General features: G+C 44.2%; 1 protein-coding gene across 1 annotated transcript; it reads right to left on the minus strand.

The window, feature by feature from the left end:
* Positions 1 to 565: 565 nt before the first annotated feature.
* On the minus strand, positions 566 to 2,967 carry LOC132228250 (dymeclin-like). Its single transcript, XM_059684343.1, is given in 3 exon segments — positions 566 to 1,965; positions 1,968 to 2,650; positions 2,653 to 2,967. Coding segments are annotated over 3 exon segments (2,001 nt in total). The 5' UTR covers positions 2,795 to 2,967; the 3' UTR covers positions 566 to 789.
* Between the last annotated feature and the right edge of the window lie 9,938 nt (positions 2,968 to 12,905).

The raw sequence follows: 12,905 nt of genomic DNA on the forward strand, positions 1-12,905 counted from the left end.
TTGAGAAGAATGTGTATTCTGTAGCTTTGGGGTGAAATGTTCTGAAGATGTCAATTAATTCTATTGGCCCTGACTGGTTTGGCTCAGTGTTTAGAGCATTGGCCTGCAGACTGAAGGGTCCCAGGTTGGATTCCACTCAAGGGCATGTACCTTGGTTGTGGGCACATCTCCAGTAGGCAGTGTGCAGGAGGCAGTTTATTGATGTTTCTCTCTCATCGATGTTTCTAGCTCTTTATCCCTCTCCCTTCCTCTCTGTAAAAAACCAATAAAATACATTTTTTTAAAAATTAATTCTATCAGATCTAGTGGGTTGTTTAGGATTGCTGTTTCTTTGCTGATTTTTTGTCTAGAGGATTTATCCAGTGGTGTCAATGAGGTATTAAAGTCCACTGCTATGATTGTATTGCTGTTGATCTCTTCCTTGATACCTTCCAGAAGTTTTTTTATGTATTTGTGTGCTCCTGTATTTGGTGCATATATGTTTACCAGAGTTATATCTTCTTGTTTAATTGCTCCCTTTAGTATTATGAAGTGGCCTTCCTTATCTTTTTTTTTTTCATTGACAGCAGGTTGGATATTTATTATTGTTGTGCCCCTCCCCCTGCTTTTGTACTATAATCGAAGCCGAGTGATCTATTAACAACTGGCACCAATGCTCCACATCTGAGTGTGCAAGGGAAACACGCCTGTTTCCTGATCCTAACAGAAGACACCAGGCCATCTCCCTGGTCTGTTCGCCAGAAAGAAAAAACGAGAAGGTGCTTGGTGGCAGGGTGGGTGGGGCTGACCTCAGTCGGAGTCCATCGTGAACAGCTGGATGTCCTGAGGGCTCCAGTACAGGCTGGGGGCAGAGTTGTACACCAGGGACCAGACATAGGGGATGAAGAACTCTTCGGGCTGCTCCTCTTCCACATACTTGAATTTCAATTCCTGAAACTTCTTCAGCCTGTCTTTCAAAAGAGCAACAATTCCCTGCTTGATGATTTCCAGGACCCATTCCACCGAGAGCTCAGCTCCAGCCTGTAGCAACCTGGAGCTGAAGAAGGTGATCACCAGATCAATATTTTGCATTATATCCTGAAATGAAGGATGAATTCGGAATTGCTCAAAGAGATCTCGTTTGTAAAGCAGTGCATACACCAGGTTTGGGTTGTGATGAAGAGAAGTTGCCAGGCAGGAATTGATGACCTCTAACATCATTTGAATCACTTCCTCGATGACATTTAGGTCTTGTGCATAATCTGGTAGAGGAACATCATTGGAACTTAGCGAACCACTCAAGGACTGTGTAGCTTGTTCCAGAACTTTGTTGTGTTTTTTAGACAGCAGGGAAAACAAACTGATGATCCTCTGGGCAGCATACTGATGGAGAGAACAGAACTGGGCTGACATATTTGCTAAAGCTGCCAAACAATTTGTGTGAAGGTATTTGTCTCCTGTCCTTGTCATGTTGTACTGAATGGTTCTTATTACGACCAGTATTAGGAGACTCCCCAGTGAAATTTCTGTTAAAACCTGTACTGAATACCAAGTAATATTTTTTAATATCACTTCGTGAATGGACCTATTGAAGCCATCATCTTCTGTAAGGATCAACAATATTATAAGTGCCATATACACGTGGTGTGAGTTTCTTTCTTCAACATGATACAGAATCTCAAGAAATGGTAAAACAAGAGTTTCCATATCTGTGTGAGCCAACATGTACATTCTAATATTACTACTCTGATGAAGCAATGTATACAATAGGAGAGTTGCCTGATCAGACATCTGCTGCTCGCAGAGAGTCGTGTACAAACTGTTAAAATTAATCTGGAAAGCATGTGGAATTGACGAGGGGAAAGGACTGTTATCTTGTGTGTTCTTGAAGGATATGATGGCCTGTCTGTAGGGGTTTGGGGCTTCTGCAGCATCTGTCAGGTTGGCCAGCACCAGCAGGAGCAGGAGACTCTGGTTGGCCAGAGGGAAGAAAGTGCCGCCGTGTTGGCCGCTTTGCTTCCCATGCCACCCAGGGTGAAGACAGTCCAGAGTCCAGTTGCTACACCTGATGCAAGTCCATACAGCAGTCCTCCCCCATCTGACTGCTGAGGGAAAACATGGGTGCCTGGAGGAGGTGGCTTTTCTTGTCTGATGAAGTTATACAATAAAGTTTTCACAAGTTTGCTGGTGTATGGAAGACATCGACCTCGCATCAAATACTTGTGACTAATGCTGTGTCGCAAAACTTCCTTGTGATATAGTTGGCAGGAAAGGAAAACAACCACTGTTTATAAAGCTTCCACTGATATTTCATATGTAAGGTCTATGAGTGGAATAACAGTGATTAACTGCATCAAACAGCAGACTAATTCTTCCAAAAGATCTTCTGAGTCAGAACTGTAACTGCCAGATTTTTCTTCATAACTAAAATGAAGTTGTCATTCCTCTTCTGACATCTCACAGATGAACACTTTCAGCAAATAACAAATAATAAACAAAGCATTGTCTGTCTGCCAAATGAAGATGTGATTCCGACATTCTGCTGAAAGTTTTAGTTCTTTGGTTCTAGAAAGGAAGACCTTAATCAATGCACCAAGGTTTCCTGTTCGAGGATTGTTTTCAACTAAAGACCTGCAGACTGAAATAGTTGCCTCCTCCAAGAGCTTCAATCAGTACTGCTGGTTGGTGCAGGGAAAGAAAATGAGAGAAGCTGATTCCAGAACGGGTCATTCTCAGAGACAGATTCTGTGCCTGATAACTTTTTTAAGTACTCATTTTTAAGAAGATCACCAATTCTGCTGCTGTTTGATCCCATCTTCTAATCTGGTAGACAACTTGTCCTTAAACCTTCATTTCCACAAGACAACCTGTCTCAGCCGGCAGGGAGATCTGCTTCCAGGTCAGGGACAAGAGAGTGGCAGAGGCTCAGGCCTCCATATTTCCACATCTCTGAAACTCCGGCTCCAGCTCAGCTACCGCCCCGGCCGCGTCAGTCCCTTATCTCTTTTTATGGCCTTCACATTGAGGTCTATTTTGTCAGATATAAGTATTGCAACCACATCTTTTATTTTATTTTATTTTATTTTTGCCTGAAAATATTTTTCCAACCCTTCACTTTCAGTCTGTGTGAGTCCTTTTTTCTGAGGTTGGTCTCTTGTAGACATCATATATATGGGTCATGTTTTCTTATCCATTCAGCTACCCTGTCTTTTTATTGGAGCACTTAATCCATTTAGGTTTAAGGTTATTATTGATAGGTACTTGTTTTTCGCCATTTTTATTCTTTATGACTGTGCTCCTTCTTCCCATTTTATTTCATCTTTTTACAGCAGTTCCTTTAGCATGACTTGCATTACTGGCTTGGTGGAAATAAACTCCCTTAGCTTTTTTTTACTGTGAATTTTCTGGTTTCACCTTCAATTTTGAATGATAACCTTGCTGGATAGAGTATTCTTGGATTCAATCCCTTGCTTTACATCACTTTGTATACTTCATTCCATCCCCTTTTGGCCTGATGTGTTTCTGTAGAAAAATAGGTTGATAGTCTCAGGGGTCCTCAAACTTTTTAAACAGGGGGCCAGTTCACTGTCCCTCAGACTGTTGGAGGGCCGGACTATAGTTTAAAAAATAACTATGAACAAATTCCTATGCACACTGCACATACCTTATTTTGAAGTAAAACAACAAAATGGGAACAAATACAATATTAGTATTTCCATGTGGCCCAATGGCCGTAGTTTGAGGACCCCTGGTCTAATGGGAGATCCCTTCTAGGTAACATTCTGTCCCTCTCTGGCAGCCTTTTTTTTAAAAAAATTAAATCTTTATTGTTCAGATTATTACAGTTGTTCCTCTTTTTTCCCCCCATAGCTCCCCTCCACCCCACACTGTCCTCATCCATAGGTGTACGATTTTTGTCCAGTCTCTTCCCACACCCTCCACACCTCTTCCCCCCCCCCCCGAGAATAGTCAGTCCACTCCCTTTCTATGCCCCTGATTCTATTATATTAACCAGTTTATTCTGTTCATCAGATTATTTATTCACTTGATTTTTAGATTCACTTGTTGATAGATGTGTATTTGTTGTTCATAATTGGTATCTTTACATTTTGCTTCTTCTTCCTCTTCTTAAAGGATACCGTTCAGCATTCTATCAAATAAAAGAGAAACATGGTAATTAGCTGTACCTCCGCTACCCTTCCCATTGGCTAATCAGGGCGATATGCAAATTAACTGCCAGCCAAGATGGCGGCCGGCAGCCAGGCAGCTTGATGAGAACATGAGGCTTGCTTGCTTCAGTGACGGAGGACTCCAACGTTCCCCGCCTGCCACTGCCGGCCTCTGAGCTTGCAGTTTGAAACATTGTTACAAATATAGAAGCTAAACAAAACCCCAGAAACCTGCTTCTCAGCCAGCCGGGATCTCAGAGTTGGAGTTGAAACAGTGTTTCAATTATAGAACCCAAACAAACCAGATACCTGCTTTCAGCAGCCAAGCCTCAAAGCTAAAGCTAGCCCAGAATTTAAAAAAAAAAGGAGCGGTTGGGAGCTTCAGTCACCCATCAGCCTGAAAACAGCCCTCAGCCCCTCACCCAGACTGGCCAGGCACCCCAGTGGAAACCCCTACCCTGATCCAGGACACCCTTCATGGCAAACCAGCCAGCCCCCACCTGTGTACCAGGCCTCTATCCTATATAGTAAAAGGGTAATATGCCTCCCAGCACCAGGATCAGCGGAGCTGCGAGGCCTCCTGGCACCGGATCAGCATGACAGGGGGCAGCGTCCAAACCCCCTGATCGCCCTGCGGCTCTGTGTGTGACAGGGGGCAGGGCCACAACTTCCCTATCCGCCCTGCTCTGTTCATGACAGGGGAAGGCGCCCCAACCCCCTGATCAGCCCTGCTCTGTGCCTGATAGAGGGGAGCTCCCCAACGCCCTGATCACCCTGTGGCTCTGTGTGTGACAGGGTGCGGCGCCCCAACCCCCCCCCCACCACCACAGGCCCCACTCTGTGTGTGATGGGGTAGAGCCATAACCTCCCCATTTGCCCTGCCCTGAGTGTGACAGTGGCGGCGCCCCAACCCCCTGATCGGCCCTGCTCTGTGGTGATAGAGGGCGGTGTCCTAACCCCTCCCCCCACGGGCCATGCTCTGTGTGTGACAGGGTAGAGCCATAACCTCCCCATTGGCCCTGCCCTGAGTGTGACAGGGGGCGGTGCCCCAACTCCCCTATTGGCCCTACTCTGTGAGTGACCGGGGGGAGCTCCCCAACCCCCTGATGGGCCCTGCTCTGTGCGTGACAGGGAACGGAGCCCCAACCCCCCAATTGTCCCTACCCTGAGCATGACTGAAGGTGGCATCCCAACCTCCCGATCGACCCTGATCTGTGCATGACAGGGGGCGGTGCCCCAAATCCTCAATGAGCCCTGCTCTGAGCCCGACCAGGGGCTGCACCTAGGAATTGGGCCTGCCCTCTGCCACCCGGGAGCAGGCCTAAGCCAGCAGGTCGTTATCTCCCACGGGGTCAGACAATGAGAGGGCACAGGCCAGGCTGAGGAACCCCCCTCACCCAACCAAGTGCACAAATTTTTGTGCACCGGGCCTCTAGTTTCATATAATACTGGTTTGGTGGTGATGAACTCCTTTAGCTTTTCCTTATCTGTGAAGCTCTTTATCTGACCTTCAATTCTGACTGATAGCTTTGCTGGGTAATCTTGGTTGTAGGTCCTTGCTATTCATCACTTTGAATATTTCTTGCCACTCCCTTTTTGGCCTACATAGTTTCAGTTTAGAAATCAGCTGACAGTCGTATGGGTATTCCCTTGTAGGTAACTGACTGTTTTTCTCTTGCTGCGTTTATGATTCTCTCTTTGTCTTTTGCTCTTGGCATTTTAATTATGATGTATCTTGGTGTGGTCCTCTTTGGATTCCTTTTGTTCAGGGTTCTCTGTGCTTCCTGAACTTGTAAGTCTATTTCTTTCACCAGGTGGGGGAAGTTTTCTGTCATTATTTCTTCAAATAGGTTTTCAATATCTTGCACTCTCTCTTCTTCTGGCACCCCTATAATTCAGATGTTGGTACACATGAAGTTGTCCCAGAGGCTCCTTACGCTATCTTCATATTTTTGGATTCTTTCTTCTTTTTGTTTTTCTGGTTGGGTGTTTTTTGCTTCATCGTATTTCAAATCTTTGACTTGATTCTTGCAATCCTCTAGTCTGCTGTGGGAACTCTGTATAATATTCTTTATTTCAGTCAGTTTATGTTTAATTTCTAGTTGGTCCTTTTGATATCCTTGAGGTCTCACTAGATTTATGAAGGGTCTCACTAAACATATCGGCGGTTTCTAGAAAATTCTTGAAAATCCTTATAACCGTGGTTTTGAACTCTATATCCAGTAAATTGCTTTCCACCATTTCTGTCATTTGTGACCTGTTTCTTTATCTCCACATTTTTTTTATGCTTCCCTGTGTTGATAGAGTGGCTTTGTGTGCTAGGTGTCCTCTAAGGCCCAGTGGCTCAGCCTCCCCAATTACCTGAGGTGGACACTCTTGGTGCACCTCTTTGTGGGCTTTGTGCACAGTCTTGTTGTAGTTAAGCCTTGGTTGTTGTAGGTATCACTGGGAGGAATTGACCTCCAGGCCAATTGGCTGTGAGAATCAACTGTGTCTATAATGGGAGAACTTCTGTGCTGGAGACACCCTTCTTGGGCAAGACTTGTTTTAGTGGGGCTTTGGTGCTCACTGAGTCTGCCCCCTGAGTGTGTCCCTTATGGATCTGAGGAGTTGTAATCTGGGCGGTCCCACTCTGACCACTGGGTACACTGGCTCTTGGATCTCTAAGGAAGTGCTAATTTCGCTTCTTCCTGAGGCTACCCAGCAGGAGCTATGGAGAGATCTGAAGATTCCTCTTCTTTGTTTGGGGTTTGGAGGTGCCCAGATGAGGCCCAGCTGTGAAGCAATGCAAGCTGCTGTGGGGCCTTGGGCTTTCTTTTGGAAGTCCTGGGTCTCTCTGATCCAGCTGCAGTTTGTTAGGTAATTTTCAGATTGCAAAGGGCCAGGCCTTTCATATGCAAAAGCCTCTACGCACAGCTTTGGTGGGGTGGAGTCTCAGGGGATCAACAGGGTAGATCAAGCAGCTATGGCTGCTCCTCAGTCCTACCCTAAGAGGCCCCGAGTCTCAGTGTCCCGGTAATTGCTGCAAGCACTTCTAAGAGAAAGCCACCCTTGAGTTCCGACCGATGCCAGACAGTCCAGTTTCTCCCCATATGAGTCTGGGTCCCCAGAGACTTGCCTGGTACTGGAGTTCAGAGCAGTCTGGAGCTTGAGACTCCCTCCGGATTGGAAAAGACACCCGTGTCCTCAGTTGCCAGCCCTTTCCTCTTGCGCCTCCATACCTCTGCACTTTATTTCCACACATCCTCTAAGTCTCAGTGTGCTTTTCTCTTTCCTTCTAGCTGTAGAATTTCCACTCAGCCAGCCTTCCTGTGGTTCTGGATGATGTCCATTTTGTTTTTTAGTTGTATTTTTGAAGTTGTTGTGCGAGGCAGCAATTTCCAGTGTTTACCTATGCCGCCATCTAGGTTTCTCCTCTCTGGCAGCCTTTAAGATTCTTACTTTGATGTTTTCCAATTGAGTTACTGCCGGGAGCCGGTCCATCCTTGCTGTTTCAAGGGACCTGGCATATATGGCATACTGTTCTTAATATGTTTGCTCCCCTTCTTGGCACTATGTGTTTTAACCAAGGTCACCTCTCGGAGAAAGGTTGTTTCCCCAGGTAGGGATTTTCCACTGAAGTTAGGGAGGGAATAAAACCTCTTAACTAAGTGCCAGGCGGGTAATTAATCACTTTAACTACGAACAATCATGCTTAAGCTACATAATCTTTACTCCCTGGAATGGAGATAAGAAACGCCCTAACCTTTGGAATAGAGATTGATAGGATTGAATCAACTGGTATAAATACAGATGTAACAAGACAACAGGACACAGAACTTAGTTGAAGATCCAGAAGACAGAACCTACACAGAACGTTCTCTAGAGACAGAAGAACTTCGCTGGAGAGAACATGGCAAAAGATCCTGGACAGAAACTGGCCTCAGAACCTAGAGACAGATCCTGGACTGAACCTGACTACAGAAATTGGCAAGAGAACCTGACTAGAACCTGGTGACTGAACCTGGCTGGAGAACCTGGACAGAACCTGGCTGGAGAACCTAGCGAGGGAACATGGCTACAGAACCTGGCTGGAGAACCTGGAGAACCTAGCAAGAGAACATGGACACAGAACCTGGCTGGAGATCCTAAGCAGAACTTGGCTGGAGATCCTGGCTAGGCTGCTGATCAACTGAACACTGTCTCGGTGTCATTCCTTCTTCGCCGACTCCGTCCACACCTTTGGGGACCCCTGGACCCGCTGGGGCTGGACCCCGGCAAGTTACAATGTGTCTTGGTGTTGGTCTCTTTGGGTTCATCTTGCTTGGGACTGTGTGTGCTTCTTGAACTTGTGTGAGTTTTTTCTTCCCCTGTCAGGGAAATTTTCTCTCATTATTTCTTCAAACAGGTTTTCTATTCCTTGTTCAGCTTCCTCTCCTTCTGGCACCCCTATTTTGCAGATGTTGTTTCGTTTCATTTTGTCCCATAGCTCCCTTAGACTCTCCTCTTGCTTTTTACTTTTTTCCCCCAGTTGCTGCTCTGCTTGGATGTATTTTCTACTTTGTCTTCTAACTCACTTATTTGGTCCTCAGCCTCTTCTAATCTACTGTTGAAACCTTCCATTGTGTTCTTCATTGCAGCTATGTCATTCTTCATTTCCTCTTGATTTTTGCATATGTTGGTGAATTTCTCATCCAGCCTTTTAAGCATCTGTATAACCATTACTCTGAATTGTTTCTCTGACAAATTGCTTGCCTCCGTTTCATTTATTTTATTTTCTGTCTATTTCTCCTTTTCTTTCCTTTGGAATTTGTTTCTTTGTTTCCCCATTTTTTCTGTCACTTTGTATTTATTTCTATGTACCGTGAGTTGCATAGGAAGGATCCTGGCCCTGGACAACCTGTTTGAGATCCAAGAAGTTGAAGCCCCTAGCAGTCCAATGGTTCAGGACTCCTTACCCCAGAGGTTGGGTCTTCCTTGAGTCTCATGCCTGTGTCTCTGCTCTGAGTTGTATTCCTTTCCCCCTCAGATCTGGTTCCTCAATTGTCCGCTACAGGTCCTCAGGGTTGGTGGGGCATGTGCACACTTCTTCTGATATGTGACTCCAGCATGGGTCCGGCTGCACAGGGGCTGGGTGTGCAGAGGTCCCTGAAGGTCTGATTTCAGGTGCGCAGGGACCTGGTATGCTAGGCCCGGTCACATGGGTTCCAGGTGTGGTCCTGGTGAGCTGGGTTCTGGCATGTGGATTGTTTTTGCACAGGGTGCTGGCTTGACAACTGGGCATGCCTCATCCCAGCACGTGGCATCCCTGATTCTCCAAGTCCCAATGCATGGAGTCCTGAAGTTCAGGGACCAGTTGCAAGGGCGGGAAGGTACAACATGGGAGGTCTCTCTAGCCTGCAGTCACTACTGGGAGCTGGCAGTGAGGGAGGGCGCCACTTACTGCAGGGGTGGCAGGCAAACGGCTCTCTCCGCCAGTTCAGTGTGGTGTCTGAGGACAGTGTGGTTGTTGGTGTGGCTGTGCTCCTGGCCTCCATTGCTCCCCCTTCAAGATGACAAGGTCTCCGTGCCAAAGTTGCACTGGTATGGGAGTGCCCACCACAGTAGCAGGGGCTCCCCTTCCAGGAGAGCCCTATCCACCAGTCTCCAAGACTCCTGAAAGATCTAATTGTCCCTCACTCACCCACACACACACACCACACACCTCTACACACTCCCCTCTCACTCTTTTACTCACTCTCACTCTCTTCCTCACTGCCATCCTGCTGGCCATCAGATTGTGATCCTCTGTTTGTTTGCTTTTTGTTTATTGTTTTTAATAAACAAAATGCAAGTTCATTGAAAAGAGGCCACATGCTAACTTGACTAACTCCGGGAAGGCCTATGTGGCAGTTTTGCAAACTCAGAGACCTAAAGTAACCACAAAGGTTGGTCTAAAATTAAAACATTTTAATTAAAAAGCAGTTTATGGTGGGTAGTCACACCCTACACCTGACAAAGTTCAATATTTACCTTAACTGAGCCTATTGTCTTTTTGCATCTACAATAACATATCATTGGATTGTCAAAGCAATTTTCCTTTTTTCCAAACCCCTCAAAGCACAGGCACCACTCTACAGAGACCACAAATTCCTTCATTATTATTGAGTTAATTCTTGACTGTTAATTATTTTGCACCCATCTAAGTAAAAGAAGTATGTGTCTATCATTTTACTTTGTATCCAATCCCTGAGGTTGCCCCTGCTTTTCTCTTTCCTGCCTCTTTAATCCATCACCAATGGAATTAATGTAACCCACTTACATTTCTCCTTATGATTGTAATGTATAAAACATGGGGGGTGGGGGACAAAAACGCCATTCGCTAGAGATTCTTTTTCCTGGCAATTTTTGACAGTTTGGCTCAAATAAACTCACAAAAATTCTTTACAGGTTTGAATGTGTTTGTTTTTGTTTTTTTTTACATTAACAGTTTCAAAATGAGAGAACAGATGCAGAACAATGGCAGAAAATGTTCTTTCGTGAAGAAAGAAAAACTCAGCACATTGCAATGAGGTACTACTCTGCTGCCACTTTTTACTACTACCCTAAAAAGCCTAATTTCAGTGGTTTCTTTCAATGTCTTTGCCCACATGTCAGAGCATAAATGTACAGGGCACTGCAAAATAAGAAAACCAGCAGCCTTTTTGTCAGAAGAGGCTCATTTAGTTTGGAGCAGAGTGTGGAAAAACCTTACATTCAGTGGTGTTGTCAATAAAATTACTGGTTTACTTCAACCAAGCATTAAGGAAGAGGACTTAAATCCTTCAACAAAATTTAATCATGGCCAAGATTTTTTTTCAATTGAAGTAATTGATTCTGGGTAATGTTACATAAACTGCAGTTAAATCCCTTAATGACAGCATTATTTATTTAAAACAGATTTTCATTGTTTATTTTGCATGCTATTTAAATATTTCCAAAAGAAGATTGTGTTCACGCCAAATAGCCACTATGATGACAATAGTCCATCCAATGCTATGGCCAAAAAATATTTTTTGTTTTAATTAGAAAGATCTTGTGCCTCAAAAGGCCACTTTTAATAAAATATCTCCATTTCTTGGGAAAAGGTAATAAGAAGTCCAGAAAATTAATTCCAAAAAAAAACATATGAGACAAAAACCCATACCATTTGATGATTATTTTTGAATTGCCAGGACCAGAGATGGACTTACTGAGAGGTGAATAAAGCCTCACATGCAGGACCTCTATGAATGCTGGGAGTGGCCAGGGGTTAGCTCTTTCTCTCACCTCAGGTTGTTTCAATCCAAAAATTTGGGAACAGAACTTGTTATGTGAGAGAATAAGGAAGAATAGGAATACCAACCCTAAGTTGTACTCCTCTCTCCTACCCCTCTGCCATTGCTCCCCAAATTCAATGCTATTGTCTCATTAGCAGTACAGTGCTCAGTTCCTATCCCATCTCCTTATCATGATGCAAATTCCCATGATAATATTGAAGAAGGGAAAGATATTTAAAATGATATAGATTTTTATGCTAGAGCTTGTCTCACTTCTTCTGAGTAAATGCTCAGAACCAATTCAGTCTAGTTTTCCTCGGTATTTTAGTTAAATCTTACTTCAATATTTTGGTTAAATATTACTTCAATTTTTTGTTTATCCAGAGTTTTATCAGGACTAGCATGTGGAATCCTACTTATACTTAAAAGATTGCATGAAAAAGAAAATAGCTTTAAAAAAAAAAAAGACATTTCGAGACACAGCTGATTCTAACAGCCAGTTGGCCTGGAGGTCAAATCCCCCTAGTATTAACTACAACAATCAAGGCTTAACTACAACAAGACTGCACACAAAGACCACTAGGAGGTGCACCAAGAAAGCATAAAAAATGCGGAGACAAAGAAAAAGGACAAAACTGTAAATGGAGGATGTTGAGTTCAGAACCACACTTTTGGGGTCTCTCAGGAACTGTCTAGAAGCCGCCGATAAAGTTATTGAGATCCTCAAGAAATCTAATGAGACCCTCGATGTTGTGATAAAGAACCAACTAGAAATTAAGCACACACTGACTGAAATAAAGAATATTATACAGACTCCCAACAGCAGACCAGAGGAGCGCAAGAATCAAGGCAAAGATTTGAAATGCGAAGAAGCAAAAAACACCCAACCAGAAAAGCAAAATGAAAAAAGAATCCAAAAATACGAAGATAGTGTAAGGAGCCTCTAGGACAGCTTCAAGCGTACCAACATCAGAATTATAGGGGTGCCAGAAGATGAGAGAGAGCAAGATATTGAAAACCTATTTGAAGAAATAATGACAGAAAACTTCTCCCACCTGGTGAAAGAAATAGACTTACAGGTCCAGGAAGCGCAGAGAACCCCAAACAAAATGAATCCAAAGAGGACCACACCAAGACACATCATAATTAAAATGCCAAGAGCAAAAGACAAAGAGAGAATCTTAAAAGCAGCAAGAGAAAGAAACTCAGTTACCTACAAGGGAATACCCATACGACTGTCAGCTGATTTCTCAGCAGAAACTTTGCAGGCCAGAAGGGAGTGGCAAGAAATATTCAAAGTGATGAATGCCAGGAACCTACAACCAAGATTACTTTATCCAGCAAAGCTGTCATTCAGAATTGAAGGTCAGATGGAGAGCTTCACAGATAGGGAAAAGCTGAAGGAGTTCGTCACCACCAAACCAGTATTGTATGAAATGCTGAAAGGTATCCTTTAAGAATTGGAAGAAGAAGAAAAAGGTAAAGATACTAATTATGAACA

The sequence above is a fragment of the Myotis daubentonii genome, chromosome 2 (genome assembly GCF_963259705.1).
Source record: "Myotis daubentonii chromosome 2, mMyoDau2.1, whole genome shotgun sequence".
Classification (NCBI taxonomy): Eukaryota; Metazoa; Chordata; class Mammalia; order Chiroptera; family Vespertilionidae; genus Myotis; species Myotis daubentonii.